The 20,902-nt window shown below is 39.3% G+C and overlaps 1 protein-coding gene across 3 annotated transcripts in view; it reads right to left on the bottom strand.

The window, feature by feature from the left end:
- LOC114875030 (heterogeneous nuclear ribonucleoprotein L) overlaps nucleotides 1–20,902 on the bottom strand; it is a 111,085-nt gene that overhangs the window by 89,645 nt on the left and 538 nt on the right. For 2 of the 3 annotated variants that reach the window (XM_029184887.2, XM_029184890.2), the window contains exons 2-3: nucleotides 7,090–7,133; nucleotides 4,753–4,822 (exon numbers count right to left, since the gene is read on the bottom strand). In XM_029184887.2, the coding sequence (XP_029040720.1) occupies nucleotides 4,753–4,822; nucleotides 7,090–7,133 (114 nt within the window). Of the gene's footprint in view, nucleotides 1–4,752; nucleotides 4,823–7,089; nucleotides 7,134–20,281; nucleotides 20,874–20,902 lie in introns of those variants that run through there. The other variant, XM_029184889.2, reaches the window with a different exon arrangement.

Genomic DNA, 20,902 nt, shown 5'->3' with positions numbered 1-20,902 from the left:
CTAACAATGTTATGATAGAAAATATTTATCAACCGAAACGTGAACAATTGAATAGTTGAATCGAATCGATCGTCTTGCCGATTCAAGTGTAACATCGTTCATTTACAGAACCGTCGTACAGCAGCTTTGAACCGTTCGAAATCCTTGAATGAGGAACGGTTGCACGGTCGATTGCAATTTAAAAGGGCGCCACGGTATTGTGGAAAATCGAGAGCATTCTCGTGGACTTTCATAGAATCGAACTTTTGAGGACAGACTCTCGGAGCACTTTAAGAATGTTCGTAGGGGGCAAATAAAAAAGAAAAGAAGGCTTTCCCGATGTTAGGCTCTCTTCTGCTTCCTTTACCTTCCACTTGTTTTCTACTTATAAGCTACTTCCTGAAAGGCGATTCTTTTATCCGTCAAACTTCTAACGCGAACAGTCGGGAAACGGGTTCAACTCGGGAAGAAAGGAAACGGGAGCCGCGTTTTGCTTCGATTTATTCACGGTTACGGTCTCGTTCGCTCGAACGGAACGAATATTTCAAAACTTTCCGGCGAGATAATTGGATAAAAGAAGCGATATTAATATTTAGAAATACGGTGCCTGTTAAATTCGATTCTAAATTCTTCCTATAAATTTCAAACTCGATCCATACGTACAACAAATAAACTCGTACGTAAAATTCAATTTATGATCACCGCAAAACATTGAAAAGTAAACTACCCCGGGGTGCATAACGAAACATAGAAATTTATTTTGAAACGCAATATCCAACGGGAAAGCATTTGTTCCCGAGGAACCGAAAATTAATTCGCATTATTCCAGTCCGAATGGTTCATATCCCGCTGAAATTGATCGCGCAGCATCCCGTCCGGGAGCGATAAACCCGACGAAATAAAATTCAAACGAGCGTCGTTAGTCCGGGGCCTGCCAGGATACGCTTCGACGAGGGACTATTTTTTTTCTAGCCGCTAATAAAACGCGAATTTTTATTCCCTTGTGATAAAAATCGATCCGGAATCGTTGGTCTGATAAAGGCTAGCCAGCTTTTCGAAATTATTTTCATTCGCAACGGCATGAAAACCCGCTAATTAATATTACAATTTCGCGAACGCGAGGATCGAATGATAAACGATCGTGATAAATAGAAAGTAGAGCAATCTTTCCAGTGTGATCCCAGATTTTGCGATAGAAAGTTGCGCAAACGTGGAGCAGAAAAACCGAAGCCGGTGTAGGCGGTTAAACGCAAGTCCAGCTCCCTAACGGTATACAGAGTTAGATTCTCTAAGTTCTAAGTACTCGAGCAACTCTAGAAGAAGCATTGAAACGAGCCGATAAGGTTACACCCGCTGCAGTAACTGGATCTCGATCGTAGATTTCTATTTAAATCGTAGAAAATACCGGTCGGGACAAACTGTCTTCGGGTCTGTTAACTGCTGGATAACGAGAGGGAAAAGGAGGAAAAGCGACGAAATCGCATTCTGCACGAACGAACTTGGTAAACGGAAGAGGTAATCCACTTTGGAAGCAAAGTTCCTATTTCTTCCTCTTATCTACACTTCCGCCCTTATCTTCGAAGCTTACCATATGTCTGATTTTAATGGAGGGGGTGAATTATTTATCGCGGACCTAGGAATGCGCTCTCGTGCAAGGATTTTAAATTAAAAGAAACACGCTAAAAATGCATCCCGAGAAGTTTCTAAGAAACATTCAGTCTTTTCAAATGATATACAAAATTAAATTAAAAAGTTTTTTATTTAAAACCTGCGTCAAAGAATTGCATCAACCTTCGGATTAATTCTACCCCGTCTTTCGCGAAATTCTTTGACCGTGACTTAAAAATTTCTCTCTCCTTTCAACGCCGAATGAAACTCAAAGCTTTTCTCCAAATACAAAGAGGTTTTCACGGATTTGTCGTAGGAAGTTCCGCGTTAGTTGCAAATGGGAAGTGAATGCATAAGAAATGTGCAATGCGAGAGACAACCTTTCTCCCGGTAGACGAGAGAAGTAGGTCGTAGACATTAAACGCATAGAGCCGCTTTATACACCGTGTAACGAAAACCGCGGAAAACATCTTGTTACCGCGTATGGGAATATAATTCTAGCCTAGTGTCCTCTAGACACCAACGAAAGCTTGCAGGCTTTGGTTGCAGCCCGGTTCTAATATGGAACTTCATTCCGTGTCACGAGTTACGAGCGAGAAAATTGAACGTAGAGGAAAATGGATTTAATGACTCGGCTGATGAACCTATAAAATACACTGCCACTTGCTAATTTAGAGCATATTACAATTTTCAAAGGCACATAAATATTTGAGTAAAAAAAATATTGAAAATTATACTAATTATAATTCAAAATATTTGGGGTAGACAAAAGGATATTCAAAAAGATAAAATTCCAAATTTTCGGCTAAAAATGGAAGACCGTGCAAAGTTGTTCGGTGAAATGTGGAGCATGGCCAATTAAAATATTTTCATTGGAAGCGGTGCTATCGGTGACGTGCGGACAGCAAGTAGCACCATATAAATTCGACGAAACGCCGTCACTTTAAAATAACATCTATCCGGAGCCGAAGTAATATACCATGGTATTTCAAATAAAAGCACTCCATCGTACCAGAGACACCGCAGACCCGCTTCCTAAGGTGTTAATCTTAATCCGCTGACTCAAACGGGCGCCCGTTGATGATTTATTACCGGGATTAAAGCGCGTGAAAATTCATTGCTACCTACAGTTTCCGACTTAACTTAATACACAAGATTGTGTATACACAGAGTGCTTAGCAATAATTGACAATTTTATTTGAAACTTCAGGTAATACTTTTGATAAATGAAAATTGATTTTAGTCTGATTACCTTGAATAAATAAAAAGTCAAATTACTATGCATACTGCATGCATCGCTCGCACAGTATTCATATTTCAGAAAGACAATATTGCTCTACACAGGGAGAATTATTTCAGGAAGAATTCCAATTTCGAATAACGAAAGCTGAACTTGAAATTTTCCATTTTCTTTTGTACCACCGTGTATGATATATCGAGCCGTTGCACGTTTACATGCGGGGAAAATTCGTATTCGGTTCGCGTACACCCGCGTGACTGATGGTGGCGTTCTTTTGAGCGATGTCGAAAAGCTGGCACCGGCTTATTCCATACGTGCCTTCAAAATTTGTCACCGGTACTCGAGAACAACCTCTAAAGAGTTACGAACCGTTCGTGCTAAAACGCGTACGTGCTTCGGGTTCACTAGTTGCACATCGCGCCGAAGTGTGAAACGCTTTTTTTTCTTTATTTTCAATCGTACCGAGTCCGTGATTCGAAACTTTACAGAAATTCCGTGTAACGCGATGATTTATCAGGTTACTCGTTCTAATTGAGCCGAAAATATCTGAGGAGACAGGGGAAGCCGCGAATACCGCGTCCAAAGAACACACGAGACACGTGTGTGGGTGTGTATCAACCTTAAGGCGAATGCCAGACGTGGGTTACATACGGTATCCGAGAAATTCCTCTGCAACGATGATAAATAGTCTTTTTTGCATAGCTTGATCGTTTTTCTATGCAAGGTGTGCTGTAAACAAGGCTGATGATGTACGAGATTGATAGCGATCGCGAGACCGTGTGACAAATGATAGGTACACTCGCGATCGAATGAAACTACCGTATGAAAAGCTATTTTTCTGAAATTTTCTCGTGATAAAATAACAGAATTACCAGGGAAATGGAAGAAAATTGGTTAAATCTGACAATTTATAGGGATCGCTACAGCGAGCGTTGACGTTTATCGGTCCGTAACACGCGGCTCCGTGAAAGTCCTCGAAATTATTGGGATAATTTGCATATCGTAACGAACGGAAGGCAAGAAATCGGACTGCAACGGGTTACGCGGCACATTTGTAAAAATATCGATAGGTTATCGCGAGGTAACAGAGTTCCGACGTTAAAAGATCCATCGAAGGAATAGAAGGAACTGTGCTAATAGTGTTTCTTTTCCATATTGCTGACGCGTTACGAACGAAACTTCGAGGAAAGTTTTAATAAACGAACGTGCACGTTTTACCGAGAATACTTCGAACGTCCATCATCGAACGTCTCTCCAATTTTTCCTCGTTCGAATTCAGCCATTGTACGAAGAATGAGCGGCGTGCAAAGAATTACGAACGAGGCTGAACAGTGAAGCACCGTTTCGAATAACACCTATACCCTATCTATGATTTCTTCGAAAGCAGCTTTCAATCAACGCATCGAGTAATTAAATTCTGCAGAATAATAACGATATTTTCTAAGCCCAGATGCATACGAAAAACGAAATGGCAAAGGACAAGTTGCGCCTTGCACTATCCGCGCTTAAGTCCTTAAAGAGGCTCTTTAATTAGTTCGTCTGTCCGTCGCAGAGATAACGGCAAGAAGGAAAAAGGAAAAAGGGAGGAAAAAAGAACACCAAGCATTGTGACCGGAAAGCTATGCGAGAATTCGCGAATGGGAGTGCGAACAATGCCAGATCGCACAAGCATCGACTATTCGAGGGACAGAAACAGCGACAGGGCTCATCTATTATTGGCGCAAAACAGAAATAAAATGCAGTACGACGGTCTGTGAAACATACGATGCTTGCGTTCTGTTGCTAACTTTTCCACCCTTTCCCCTTTTCCCAACATTTTTCTTCTCTGATTTTCTGCATGCACGCGAATGTACTCGACGATAGTGAATTCAGTCAAATTTCACTAACTGAAACCTGGAACACATTAAGTATCAGAGAACACTTACCACAGTGATGGGGTAGACCGGGTTGATAATTGTGAAGAGGAGAACGTGATTGGGTTTGTTATTGTCTTCTCTGAAACAGATAAAAGAAATATAATCCAGATTTTCAAAAGTAACTTTATGCAACGTCAAGATTAGATAAATTTTTTAATGTTTTATTTAACGATACCTAAGCATCTTACGAACTTATTATTAATTTTAATGTCTCGTAAAATAAAGCACTTCCTCCCTTCTGTTCGAAAGCTTTCAGCACCAAGTTTTCATATATACGATTATTTAAAGCAGACTGTAAGTTACACTGGCCGCAGAGCGAGAAGTTTCGAATTTACGAGAGAAATTTTCCGCGTCGCATGAAAACTTTCACGAGAACATAAAGGGTCAACGATGTTTGCAATTTTTTCACGGCTGAATTGCCGCCACGTCACCGAACAATTGTAACAATTTAGTCGTTTCAAACGGTAACTCGATGTATCTCCATTATACAACATCGAGCAATTCTTACCGAGATGGAACAGTGAAAAATTCTGCATTTCACCGGTGGATAGGGTAGGAACGAAGAGGGGGGGAGAGTGGATGGTGCAGCGTTGAATTGCAGTGAAATTACATCAGCCAGCGCACAGTTGGCGAAATTTTTTATTAAATCAGAGCTGGCGCGAGCGGGTTGAGAAAAGGGTTCGCAACGAATATTCGATTACTCGAGAGAAACGAAACGAAGAAAAAATTGTCCCGGTAATTTCCTTCCAAGATTCGACGAGGCCGAGACACAACGAGAGTGAAGTACCTATCGATACATAGCTGCCTATACATTTTTCATCAACGTATTCTTTCGCTTCCGCTTTGAGGCCAATTGGAAATTCAGCCGCCTACCATTTTTTTCCCCCGTGGGAAAAAAAGGGAGACACCCGGGTGCTCTCGTTCTGCAATTCAAAATAGCCAATTCGCCGCGAATCTGTTGCTCCTACTCTGAATGATTAAACATTCTACGATTCGTCGGTGAACAGTAACGAAAAAGATAAAATTGCAGGAAAAAGAAAGTTCGCGCCGTGGTTCATTTATTCTTTTTCTCCAAGATTAAAATGATTCAATTAAAACGGTGATAATTGATTGGAATTAATATGATCCAATAAAATTTGCAAGATTAACAAAATATCAGTGGAATTCTCACTACTTTCTCTCTTTTTATTTTGTAATTATCTGAAAATAATTATCGGTCAAATTGGATGAATTGAAGATACGACACCAGCCTCCAAAGTTTGTCCCGCTGAATGATAATTAACATTCACCAATTTAGTAAAATGGCCACAGGAAACCATCTGTCCGAATAAGGGTTGGTAATTGTCCAATTTGATGTATACGTAAAGCCGAATACACTTGTGGTCATTGAACAAGGTTTGCGGATGACAGTGGATTCGCGATCGGTCAATAATGCGTTAAAGGGGGGGAATTGGCCGTTGATAACGTCGCGAGACAGACGCGTACACGTCGAAATTAATTAAAACGTCGCAGCCGGTCCGCAAACTTTCCGACCGATCCCAATGAGTCGGCTCCGGCCAAGTCTAATAATAAGAAGTTAACTCGAGCGTTAAGCGTGATTCAGAGAGACGGGAATTTGATATCGAATGATATCCACCTCCATGGAACTTGACTTCGCTAATTTTCTGTCGCGAAAACGCGAATCTCGCGACGGAACGAGCCGGGGATATGAATTTCTTTGAAGATGCGCTGCGATTCGATGCAAAGTGAAATTATGATCAAAGTATATATAGATACTTCGATCCCTTAACGCATTACAATATTTAAGCCTTACTTAAACAAGGGTGGATTCAGAGGAGATGACGAGAACAATTACCACCCTTCCCTAAAGAGGTAATCTTGAAAAAATTAATTTAAAATTATTTTCCTAGTATTTTAATATTTTTTAAATATACTATCAGATATAATTTAACAAGTTTCTTTTAGATACATAAGGGATCATCAAATTATAAGGGTCATAAAAGCAACGTAAAGCATGGCCATCCCTCACACAAACCCTATTAACACTTTCCACTCTAATAAAATTTAATTTAGGTATAATTAAGTTATGGTTAACTTGCACGCATTGATTATCGTATTAACAAGTTGACTGCCACACTGAAGCTGTTAAAGGTTTCATTATGTAGAATTTTATCTATTATTTTCATAATATTTTATTTCTATTATCAGAAAATTAGAGTGTCTAATATGAATATTTTTAATTAAAGAAAAAAAAAGGATTCCTAATAATTCCTATAGAAATTCAATAAATCGTACCTTGTTAATGTAACCATTATGAATAAATTATATTATAAAAATAAAACATACCTTTTACGTCGTGGCTCGTCTCCGTACCCGCCATACTCGTGATTCTGAAACAAAGAAAATCACAAAAATTATAACATCTATTAATGGCATCAATTATAGGTATCTGAACAATGACGAATGTTTGCAATAATAAATATAAAGTTTTAGAAAATGGAAAGGTTACAAAATGCTGCAACGAGGGTGTGTTTTGAAACGGATGAACCGATTTGGTGACTCGAACACGGGATATTGTTTTTCGTGTTGGCTGAAGGTTGCATAAGAGAAATTCGCGTTGCAATTTTGGCTGAACTTCGATGGTACGCGATGTCACCGAGGATGCGTACTCGAGCAATCTATTAATACACGTCCACGCGTCTTTTTACGACAGCACCGAAAGCAGACGGAAATAGTGCAGCGAGACACTTTAGGGGCGGTAAGTGACGAGCCCTAAGTGAATCAATTGTTCTTTATTCTATAAAGAGGAAGATTGTTACCCTTTGGGATAGATGTAGATTTATGCTATGCAACTGAAGTATCCATTATCTAAAATTAACAAAACTAAATCTGATTTTTATTTTTAACAACCTCGATCACCTAAAAATAACAACAATTAAAAGAATGACTAAACAGAAAAATTTACACTCTCTTGCCAGGAAGAATTATTTATTTTTAAGATAGAAAAGAAATCTGAGACATCCATCATAGCCACGCCTCTAAGGATAGGAATAAACTATGTGTTTTTTTTTTTTTTTTTTTTTTTTTTTTAATTTTAATTTTAAATGACAAGGACGTTACAAGTATGTCTGACAAAAAAGTATTTGTTCAAGGAGACTTACATCATCAGTTAGAACTGAAAAAATCCTTACACAAATTCTGGTTATTATCTTAACCATACCTGAATATAAATGCAAAATATCGTGAATGTTAAGTTTATAATTCTTGATAAATAAATTTTCAGGAATCCGACATTTTTCTTCTTTTTACATTTTGGAATCATGTTTTATGGTTCTGTTTACATGTTATTCTCTGCAGATATTTTTTTCTCTCTTTCTTATAGACGTATGTTTAGAACATTTGTTAAGTGAATCGAATGTTTAGACAACCGATGTTTGGATAATCGAGATCCTGCTGTATTTGAACTTTGAACTTTAAACTCGACGAACCAAAGTATAAGAGAAACAAGGCGATACGTTTTGATAAATCGATTATCACAGCAAATGGCAATCTTCTACTTTGTATGATATACATTTCCATCGAATCGTGTTTTCGTATCTCGTCGGAACATGAAATGTCATTGTTATTTTACACGCGAGATAAGATAATAAAAAATAAATTTCACTGAAGCTTTCATTAGGTCATGATAATAAGTTTAATTATTCAATCGCTTCGTGGTTATTCATTTCTGATTCATTATTCCTAGCAGAGCAGTTCTTCAAAATAATGATATCGATGAATCAAACGTTAATCGTGGGTGGCGTATAAGCTCGATAAAGAAAATTGAAGGAACATTATGTTCCGAATGCATGCAAATTTTCTGTAACGAATGATATTGCCTCGGCGACGTTCCGATAACCTTACGAAAGCAATTTAATTTCGTAATTTACGATCCCACTGGTTGCCGCGTACTTGAGAGAAATGCTGTTTAATCGTGAAACGTGGCAAGAGTTCGCGTGCAAATTTACGTAATCACGTTCGATCGAAATAATTGAATCGTTCTGCTTAAAAAAAAGCAGAGGGGGGAAAAGAGAATTCCAGTTGGAAACGAATCGACGCGATAAGACCGCGAACAAAGTGAAACAGAGAAGGAGGTTTAATTGAATGACGAGTCTCTGTCAGAAATTAACATTCATTATTCCCTGACAAGCCACGCCAATTAGTCGTTCTTTTGCATTGAAAGGCGGCTCGTAAAAGTCGTTTAAATTTCAATTTCAACTTCTCAACGCATCCCAGCTCCCCTGTGGCCGTGTATTTTCCAAGCGGAACCGTGTCGATTCGATTCCATCGCGATACGCTTTCGGCTCAATTTTTCAACCGAAAACCGATGACACGCGCTAGCTGAAAACGATTCGAATTTCCATTAAAACCGAATTGAAGCCGAGAATTTCGAGAATCAAAATATCAAGAGACTTTCCGATAAGATTAACCCGAAACATATTTTCTCACTCTCTGCAGATAAACTGGGTCGCCTGTCCCATCGTTGCTTCAGATTTTCAGAAAATCTCAGAAAAATTCTAAAATACGAAGTCTCTATCGTTGCACCAAATGTTCGAAACTTTTAAAATTTCGAAGAGGTGTGAAATTTTATTAGTGCCATCAAATAGTCAGATTACCCGTGGAGAATTAAAGAGCCAATTGCTGTAGGAAATAGTTGAATTTTTATGAAAAAGGATTAAGAAGATTTCTATCGCTTCGCTTCATTTGCTCGCAAACCACCGTCAGAGGGTGTACGCGTTCAAAGCGAAACGTTTCCAACCTATGTGTTCGAAAAATAAAGGAAAGAAATTGTAGAAGAAGCATCAATCGGGCGGTTGGCCAAACAAATTCTCGCGAAGTAGGAAAAAAGAACGCAGCAGGAAGCTAAGAGGAATTCTTACGGAATGGTTTTGGTACACGATCAAAGATTTCTGACGGTATGCGTTGTACAGGTCGCATAGTATCACCGTTACGAGGCACGGTGAATCCCACGTAGAATCTGTAATACGTTGTTATAAACATAACTCAGCATTGGCTTCCCGCCAACCACGTGGTTTCACGCTCAATGGATCACGCCCGAACGGCCGGTTAAAAAATATCACCGTCAACGACACCCCCGATAAATTCCGTCCATCACGATGGAACGCGTAAAATCTTGAGAGCCTTTTCATTTCCGGCAACGAGAAACCTCCGATCTTTTCCTTTTACGATCGAATAACAATGCGTGCCCTGCTTTCTTGTTGATCGTGGTATTCAAGTTCGTTTTGAAACTGATTAGAAAATGAATTAGTTGGCAACGATTAAGAATAATATAACTCGAAAGGAAAACTATGCAAGAAATCAGGCTAATTGGACATCAGGTGATGAAAACACACGGTGAAATCTTGTTTACAAGCATTAGATAGTGTTTCTCTAAATAAAATCTCACGTTAGAAGAAATTTACCGGCATTGCAGAAAAATGCATCTCGTGTCTTGTTGCATTGTAATTGCAGTTACAGTCTGGATAGCAGAAAACACGTGAATAGGATACTCCGAGTAAAAGCTCGCAGACAGCTCGTATATCAGAGCGACACGAAAAACTACGCTCGACATTTTACGGTTTGATTCTCCGAGTGGGCGGAATCTGTAAGTGGAAACGGATAAAATGAAAACAAGGCGAGGGCGTCGTACAACCGTCTCAGAGTCGAGGAGAAAGTCGACTGGCCGAGTGCCAACCACGTGCTGATAAAGAGATTAACCACAGAAACAATGCTTATGCTTCGTAATGACTTAGTTTGTCCACGAGGACTACTTTCAGAACTTTCCTATGATCAGAAGAATGAATTTCTTGACTTAAAATTTTCAATTCTACAAAATCGATGAATTCCTATGGAAATATTGTTCCTTCATCCCCTAAAATTTTACCACGAAAAAATTCATCATCTTCTAAAACTATAATTATTGCGTCCAGCACAAGGATTTCAGCTCGAGAAGACAAGAAAACAGGGTGAAACACAGGTTCTTGAGAGACGACGATGCATTTACTAACAACGAGTTAGATGCAGGTGAAATTTAAGGAGGAACACGCGTGAAAAGTTTCGTCTTACCAGGTTTTACCAAGGATGCCGGTAGAAGGCTGTACGTAATTCATAGCCGACAAGATAATTGGGCCACCGTGATTCCAGCACTCAGAGACAGCGAAACGGTCTGTCTGCATGTGAACACACAAGAAGGATGCACCACTCTACCGGGTATCGCTTCAACGTTTAACCCCTTTCCCTATGAATTTTCCAAGCAACCGCATGCACCTAGTTAGATCGCGTTTACATGATCCATTTAGTTTGATCATGGTTTCTCTAGGCAGCGTACTCGCGTGCTACGTTTCCACGTGAATCGAACCTCTTTCGTGTATTATAGAATTAGACAGAGTAAACTGTGCAATAATTAACACCTTAAATTAATGATCTACTTAATGAGTGAAACTGTGCCTGAAAAAGAACTCCACAACTGATCAAACTTTGAAATACTTAAAAAAATAATAATAAAGTTGAAAATATTAATTATTAGCGTAAGTCCAAGTTTTCACAGGAAAGCAGAAATAATTTTTGAATAAATTAAAAAGTTGACCTATATAAATAATAGAAACATATTTGAGAATATTAATGGAAAAGCAGAATCATTCAAGTAGAAGGGTTAATGGGCCAACAGCTGGTCCACAGTTCAAAGGAATACCATAACGTTTCAATTGCTGCACGTTGAGAGATACGTTCAAGTCTTGGCTCGCTAAAGAACAACAACGATAATAACAGATAGATTAACCAAGGAAGCAGCTGTTCGAAATACAATGTAGGCACTTGGAACACGTCGCGTGCTCGATGTCCGCTTATCGATTTCGCTTCGCTGAATATTATGTCCGTCGTGACGAGACAGCTGATAGGGTGAAACTAGGGTGAAGAAGTAGGAAAATCGGAGAATACGAAATGTATGCCGCTGCGAATGGCATTGGAATATGAATGGATATTAAAGTGACCCAGGAGGACAAAGAAGGGTGGCGAATTTTTTCGACCGACCAAATTATACCGTCCACCAATGATATTCGAGGATCTTGCAGAATTATTCACAGTACATTCTTATACATTGTCCCTCGGTAAAATTTTAATATTCATAAATTGTGAGAATAACGATGGACTCTGTTCAGAAGATTTTCGAATCATAGAATTGAAACTTTGAAAGTTGAAGATATACTGCAAATTTTTTCAACAAAAATTTAAGAATCCTAATTGGACGCGTCTTGGCTCCTGTTTAATAAGAGTCTGATGGTATTTCAGAATAATGATTCTAGCATTGAATACAAAGGAACAATTTTGGGCAATTCGATACCGCAACGGCGTGAACCTGTCACCTCATTACGTTTGATCGATCTATATTGAAACCGAGGTTTGTCGTAGTCAGCTACACAGTCGCTCCTAAATCATCGTCGGCGTAGCAGAACCTTTTCGTCACGTCCAATTGATTCTAAACGCAATTATTGGAGCAGAACAATGCCCGACGCCAACGCGCGACAGAGTCCGCTTAATTCCCTCGAAACGCGAAACAACGAATCGTTTAAATGTTAATGGAAAGTAGTTCTTTGGCAAACGCGCGAGGAATGCCGCGAGAATTCGCGTCAAATTTTTCGTCTTCCGTAACGTGATTTCCAGTTAAACCATTCGAATTGGAAAGAAAATAACTCGGATACTTTCTCACGCAAAGGTATAAATTCCGCAATTATTGCTTATGCAAGTGGACGCTGAAGTATGCGAATTTCTGAGAGAATAACTTTATGGAATCTTATGGTTGCGTCAAGAATATTCGCTACTGCGATTTTCAGAAAAATGAAGATAATTATGATTAATCTTAAATTCAACCATTACGAGTGTGACACAATATTATAAACTAAAGTGTTAAGACACTAGTAATAATTTCTTCCTAATAGCTGAATTTAATGATCCAGAACTGACAGTTTCTATCACCTCTTACTACAATTTACGAACCACTAAATTCAGCAAGTCATTAAGGATTCTATAAATGCAGCAGAATTGCACTAATATTCACTCTAAGTATCGTTTAAAAGTCTGTAGAATCTTGAGGACATCGATCATTTAAAAAAGAGTTAAGGATTTGTTTCTTTGAAAAAGGTATCAATCAAAGTCACTGAAAATTCTACGACAACTGAATCGTTGGAACATTTACAAAATGTATCGAATTCCGATCGCTTGTCTCAGCCAATGGACAGGGTCGTTGCGCTGGTTACAGATAGGTCGGTACCAAATAAGAAGCAGTCTGCCAGGAATTCTTCAACTACAGTTAATTGAATTTGCACGCGATTGCTAGACCAGAACAACGCTCGTGACGGAACGCTGCAACTTAATTTCCCATTTCGCTTAATCCGTGGCACGCGGGTCGCGTTTGCGTCTCGACGGAATTCAACGCATCAGTCGTCAAACCGTCATCCCCGTCGGCCCTGCCAGACCGGCCTAAAACTAGATTTATATCACCAACGAGCGAGAATGAACGCGAAATCATTAATCAGACCGATGCGCTGATACATGGCGGCGACGTTTCCTAAATGTTTTCTAAACTATCGAATAAGCATCGGCTCGTTCCGTCGACTTTAACGCTTGAAATACCAAGCGCTCTTTCAAGAAATATAAATAAAAATATGTATCGTCTAATAAATGAATACGTTTAGAAATGGCAGACATACAGCGACTAATACATACGTGTATAAGTTCAATAAATTTTACGCTTTTACCCTGCCATATACACACGTATGCGCCATTCGAAAATGACTCGACTTTTAACCCATTTGCATGAGAAGAGAATATATCCGTTCATGTCGCCAGGCCATTATCACTTTTAACCCATTTGCATCAGAAACTGATATATTCGCGTATAGTCAAAACTAACTAGACACCAGAATTTATGCCAACTTGTATGCGATGCTACAATTTCATGAATATTTCTCAAACCATTATCGTAGTATAAAAAACTTGGTACCATTCACTTAGAATTTCTTTTAATTCCTTTCCTCTTAGATCCGCGATAACGGCAACTGTTGCGATAACGCTCGTTAATGACCGTAGCAGTGTTGAACGCATTAATAATCCATATCAACGCGTGCTGTACTAGATACGATTTCTATTGTGACAGTCGACTAAAGACCGTGTACACACCGTTGGTAACAAGAGTATCATTACAGCGAAACCACCGGTGTCTGGTACACGTACAGTCGAACCGCATAAATCTTGGGAGCAAAGGACAAAGCGAATATTACGATTTCAGCACTGTACGTCTAGTACAGTTTCCACTTGTTCATCGGTTATTGCATTTCGCGCTTGCACTATCGCATTTGCATAGTCGAGTTAACGAGGAAAATTTCCTTGAAAATCAGTGAACCGGCATTACGCAGAAAATAATGGCCCGTTCGTTATTCCCGTTTCTATCCGACCGGGTCATTTTCAACGAATACTACCAACCCCTCTTTCCTGACAACGAGTCTCATTACAAACGAGGAAAACTGCTGAAAATGGGAAAACAGCCACGGGGAGAAACGAACAAGGATAGAGTGAACCGCGACCGACCACCGCCCTTTATCGTCGAAGGTTCGCGTTCTAATTTCATTTTACCTCGCCTTACTAACTTCCACGGCCGACCTTAATCTCGCTAAACTACTCGCGGTGAAATTTTCACACGGAGTTTATAGAGAACACGCGCCGACTGTTCGGAAAGGAAACGGTGCAAACCGGCGATAATGAGATACCGCGGGGACAAAGTTCGCGACATTCGCGAATAACCCAGCCCGGCTAAGGGAAATAGGATAAAGTAAATTGTTCATTATAGATTTTGATGAGAGCTAACCAGCATGGATAATTGCGAAATGTTTAGAGTGCAGTTTAATCCTTTTGATCGCCGCGTTGCTCGATAAAAGCGCTACCGGAGTATCGGTTTCAGAAATTGCAGCTTTAAATTTGAAACTAATTTAATGTTTTTTGCATTATGTAAAAGAAAACGGCGCATCTCGAATAAACATCTGGTAAGGAGAATTCGATACCAGAGAAAATCCGATTTCCTTCAAACGGAAAACTCGTTTTCCTTGTGGATTGTATTTCAAGTTCAGCCGCATGTACAGCATAAACTCTAACGGAGAGCATTGCAACTTTAATACAAAGGTACTGGAACGAAACTTTCATAGGAAACTTCGATAATTGAAAAGAGCAATGCGGATGAACTGGCGACGTCCATTTACAAAACAAAGAAAGATAAAAACAGCGGACAGCTGATTTCTGTAAAACGATCGTTCTCATTGAAAAATAGAAATAAAAATGGGAGCATACGTGTGCTTTCTGCGCGATTAAAAATCTTGAAAATCATTACTCTTTATCCATATGTATGAACGAAGCACCTAGATAAAATTTGCAATTAAAATCGAGGCATTTATCAACTTTTTTGTTTATACTAGAAATCAAAGTTTTTTGTCTAGTGTAAAGTGTTTGCATTTCAAAATAACTAGCTTGCAATAGAAATTTTCTAAAAAGAAAACGTCTCGAATCTCTCGATTTGATAAATTGAATTTAAGACAGCGGTTCGCCTTCTTAGGGTCAAGGGTAAGTGTAAAGGGATGAGCCTAGGGGAACCCATGGAGAGCCTAGGGAGAGACTAATCTACAACTTTCTGTTTTCGCATATAAAGAACGTGGACAAACAAGGCAACTGGTGGGACACTTCTTCCCCTACACTTCCTTTCAACCCTCGTTCACTTTCCTAGGGTCATTATTTCAAATACCATTTCACCAAATTGCTACGTGTAAACAAATTTCCTTAGCAAACTTAATAAAATAATGGAATATTACATAAATTTTCAACGTGCATTAAAAGATTATTATTAATTAAAAAAATTTGCAGAGCACCTGGTGCTCCTATAATCCAAAGGGTTAACGAAGGGAGGTTTAAATTGCACACAACTGTGCGTAAATAAGAGAAAATTGTGAGAGATGGAAATGGAAAATAGATTAATCACTTCGAGATTGGATTCATAACGCAAACGTCTTCGAAATGAGGATAAACCCCTGCGAAGACGAGATTCATATTCGAACGCTCAAGGCTAGATGGTAACTCTAATTGCAACAGGGTGGCACGTACCCTTCGCGTAATTAGAATTCTCTCTACCGCATACGGTACTTAGTAGTTGTCTATTAATTAAGCCAAATCGATGGGCCATCGAATGGATGGCATTGGCAGTCAGAAAATTGCATAGTCATCGCTGGACCGTTCTAATTATCCTCCGGCAACACTTCCGGATATAATTAATCATAATATAATCGACGAGAAGCCGGGTTATCGCGAGTTTCTAGCTTCCGAAAGTTCCGGAAGAATCTTGATCGGAGCGAGTAAGTTTTTACACAGAGATCTTGAGGGTTCCTCAGGGCGATTGATATTCTTCCTCTGTGTCGCGGAGAGACCGACAAATTCTCCGCCTCGAGCGAATAATCACACGTCCCGGGACCGTGGATGGTCCAATAAATTTCCCCGGCTGCCTTACTTTAACTCCAACATCCCACTCAACGTATACGTTGCCGGAAATCGCGAATGAATGATGCACCGGCCGCACTTTCATTCGTATCCTTCGCGAGATCTATAATTTTCTCGATAGAATGGAACGTGTTGCGCTTTAGCCGGTCTCGTATTCGTGGCTAACGTACAATCCGACGTGATATTTCGAGCTACGTGAAAGATTTCGTGTCATCGAGCCAACGATTCTTCGATAAAACGTGCTTTCTGACGGGAAAATCGAGAAGGATGTTCGTCTATGATGCTACGTGAATTTTAAGAAGGTACTCTCGTAAATCGGTTCGCGAAAATCTGAATTTTTCTTATACATTTTTTATAGCTCGAAACGTGAAGAATAATTCCTAGAAGGAAATTGTAAGATCCGGAGAGTTACTCAAATTGCAACCCTCCGAATGGAACTGTGTAAAAGTAGGAGCAGGTAAACTCCAACAGGTAATTGTGTTACCTGTTCGTTTTTCGTTAATGATCAAACAAATGGAGAAGGAAATGTAAATAAAGTTCCACAAAACAGTTAATTAACTGTAACTTACAAGAGAAGAAAAGTAGAATTAAATGTCTTTTCAATTTTGGAGCATCAAAAGTTCCCTCGATAGAAAAGTATACATTTTAGAAAAATTAGAATTCGAAGAATTAGGCAACTTTCACGCGAAGGTAAACATAACGCATAGAGAATTCAACGAGGGAAATTGCAATGCTCGAGAACAATGGCCTTTCAAAGCCATCGCGACGTATCGAATGGCGGTTTATTTTCGTGTCAGCGTAATAATCATGATCGATGGAACAATGATATTATGATCGATGACAATTTACCGTATATTCAATACTCTTATCCATCCGGCTAAGCATTATTCCATTATGTGCAATATCGAAAGCAATTTACGCCGATGCACCCAGACAATCTGCATTCCGTGCAAAACGTGCGAGCAATTTAATTGACTGTTTTATTCAACGATCGGCAATAAAAATTTCCCTCTTTGACCCAAATATTTTATTACAAGAAGAAGGTCAAACTCCTAAGAAACGAAGATATTTATCGAACACCCAAGCGTCGCTCCAGTTTCGTACCTGTTAATCTTCGTTTTAAACCGTTCCAGAAAAATCCCAAAAGCGAGAAAACGTCGAGGTGAACTATCCCCGTTTCGGCGTGAAACTTTCATGCAATATCGCCTCGATGCGGCCAGTCATAGGGCATAAAACGGCAAGGCAAAGTGTCGCTCGAGCGACGTTCATGAATTTCATTCTCGATACAGCTCCGAAGTATCCGCTCGATCGACGTCGTATCGATCTTTTTATAACGGATACACATCGTCACAGGTGACGGTGTTCGGAGTTACGTCGCAGGAATACCGAGGTAAGGGTATTTTGGTCGACGTGACACACCGAGATCCAAACGGGCGGACACTGTCGCTAACTTTGAGAGACAGCCTGTCTTTGCGTTGGCAAAGTTCAAACGAACGGGTTTCCGTTCGCGGCGAACAAACGGAGAACAGGGCGAAAACGAGTTCGATTCGTTGGAGGCGACTGTAATTAACGGGTGGATTGACAAAATTTGATTATCATTCTCGCGATGCTTGCTATCGAAATAGAAATCCTAATACCTAATTTCAAATATCTAACACTAATATTTCTAATTCAATTACTCATTTTACTCCGAAAATTATGACTGGAGCATCCATGAAAAACCTCTAATTAAAACGATAATAGAACAGATAATTTTTAGTGATTGATGAAAGTACAGACGATGAGTATTCATACTTTTGTCCTTTTGAAAACGGGAGCATTCGAGCTTCTATCATTAACGATGACAATTACATTGAATGGTGTGAATGAATTTAACGAGATTAATGTCGGCTTCTGTTACAACCAGTGACGAGATTAATGACGATTCGCATTCTCAAGCCAGACTAAGATCAAGATAACGGTCCTTTAAACCGTTCTGTCTAGGTCTCAGCGACGATTACCTGAGCTGTTCGAGGGCGTTTGAATTTCAATAACAGATGCACGAGCCAAGATAAACCGGCGGAACGATCGGTACGATGGGATTTAATCGCGTGCAAACGTCGCGACCGTCTATAGTATTCTTTTTCCAGGATCGTTGAATATTTCATCGAGAAGAAGTATTGAAACGCTTTGATCCTCAACCTCGCCATCGAGCATGCAAAAAAACAGCGATATATCATCGCAGTTTTTCGAAAACAAGTCAATATGTGTACACTGTTGAATAAAATTATAAAACAAAGATATTTTGATTCATTTTTTTAATTTACTTATGAAAAAGATTCATAAATCTTTCTGTAACGGATTAATTTCAATAACTTATGATTCTTTTTTCCTATTCCAAAATTACGAAGGTGTCAAAATCTTTTAACACATTTATTTTATAATTTTATTCAACAGTGTACTCAGACATTATACAACGCGTTGCAGAGAACCGGTCAAATCGATTTATTTCTGGTTTTACACTCGATTAACATTAACATCGTACCGCTGAGCCGCTGTTTTTCCATGAATCCTAGCCAAGAGAAACGCAGAGTAAGAAACCTTTACCGTAAATGGAAACATTTTCTCATTATCCATCGACTTTCTGACGAGAATCACTCATGGAACACGGTATAAGCATACATATTTTAACGGTGACCTATAGAAACGACTACTGCTTCTGGTTTTATAGAGTACCTATGAATCGCTAGGAATCGTTGACCTATCATAGATCGATTTCTAATATAAGCAAGGAAATGAATTTTCTCGAGATGACTGTGTCAGAAACACGGCTCGCGATGGAATTAATTTAAAATTGAATTAGAAGTAAATTAGAAAAAATTGCATTTTTCTTAAGAAACCGAAGGATTAGAAAAGCTTAATTAACACGTTGAACGCCATAGGGGTCCCCGGTGACCGACATCGCAAATTACACATTGCCTGAATTAAAAGAATTAATAATTAAAAGAAAAACATTATTTTAAGTAAAATGGTACATAGAGAGCTTAAAATTTGAAATTTTTAAATTAAGTATTTCTATTCTTAATAATTAGAGCTATAACAAATGACTATTTTCACCGTGGCGTTCGATGTGTTAATGAATTATTAATAAAATTTCTTCTGAAAAAGTATCATACAAATGCAACTCGTTGTACGATTATATCGAGCAGCGAATCTATTAGTAGGAAAAAATAATAACAGAATAAACATATGGAGTTCAGTGTACCGATCAAGGTATTCCACAATCGTCTCACAATCGTGTGAAAATATGATGGACGTACACGCATATGTAACACGTTGCGTCTACCGTTACATCATTCGCGGTATGTGTTCTCAACAGCATGCAGTGCTACCAACCGTGGAGCGAAGGTTACGAAGCTGTTAGCGTGACAATGACCTTTCCACGGCTTTCCACGTTCAATATTTACCGTTCACATATGTTTACGTTTTCACGGAAGATTTGTAGGAACGACAAGGCAAACATTCACACGTAGATAACGCGTGTAAGATACAACATCGTGGAAAACATTGAAACAACAATTTCTAAATGATAACAGGACATCTAACCCGTTCGATCATTAATTAAAAACATTAATACGCATAAATTATGATAAGAGAATTAAATAGGCGTTCTTATTTTTATTTATAAATACTGATTAACTGGGGGGTGATCCGCTTATGCAATTAAATTGCAAATGTGACCGCTGTGTTATTTCAGCGGAGCGAATTAATCTTTGCAATTACGATATCGCTGTACATATGTATAACTTAAAAAATAATCAATCTGAAAACATTTCTCTAATTAAGCAGGGATATAAATATTTCTTGGAAATATCTCAATTGAGATAGTAAATCGTGTGTTTTGTGGGTAAGAGAAATGTTCTCGAAGTAAGAATAACAAATGAAAATAAATAATTGATACGTAAAGTACGTATCAATGGTATTCTCGTACCTTCGAAATCCTCGCCGGATACATTCGGTTAATATAACGTTAACGGAATATGCCCAGGGAACGATTTCAGCACGAAAACGTTGCTCCAAAGAAAGGAATTGATAATAGTATCATAGAAACCGTCGGTCGAAGACTCCTAAGTCCAAGAACGCGTAGGAGCAACAGTGCTGCTATTATCTTTGCCCTCGGTGTTTCTCCCAATAATCTCATTGGTCACGGGTATTGAAACGGAACTGCCCTTCGTGATAATCGTAGACGGTGAGCATCGCGACAACGCCTCGTCTCGCTATGATAACGCGATGGAAATTATCGACCCCGGTTCACCGACGGGGGTTTGTTTTGAACGTGCATCCTCGCGCACAGCCGTCGCCAATAACGACGATAGAACGAAACGGGCTGGCAGGCAGGCCTTCTGCTACTCCACGACGGTGGCGACGGCGTCGTCAACGACACCGTATCGTATAATACAAACCGGAGCACACGTACGAGATAACAGGTTGCTGCCGAAACACGAGACACGTATCAGGCTAACGTGCGTTTCGCATTATAACACGACACGACCACGACACGAGACAATCTCCTTCGAGAGCGCGCGCATCGCCCATTGTTTCGACGCGGCGG

Source organism: Osmia bicornis, chromosome 13 (genome assembly GCF_907164935.1).
Source record: "Osmia bicornis bicornis chromosome 13, iOsmBic2.1, whole genome shotgun sequence".
Lineage (NCBI taxonomy): Eukaryota > Metazoa > Arthropoda > Insecta > Hymenoptera > Megachilidae > Osmia > Osmia bicornis.
The sequence above is the reverse complement of the archived record's forward strand: the minus strand, read 5'-3'. Positions and strand labels throughout refer to the sequence as shown.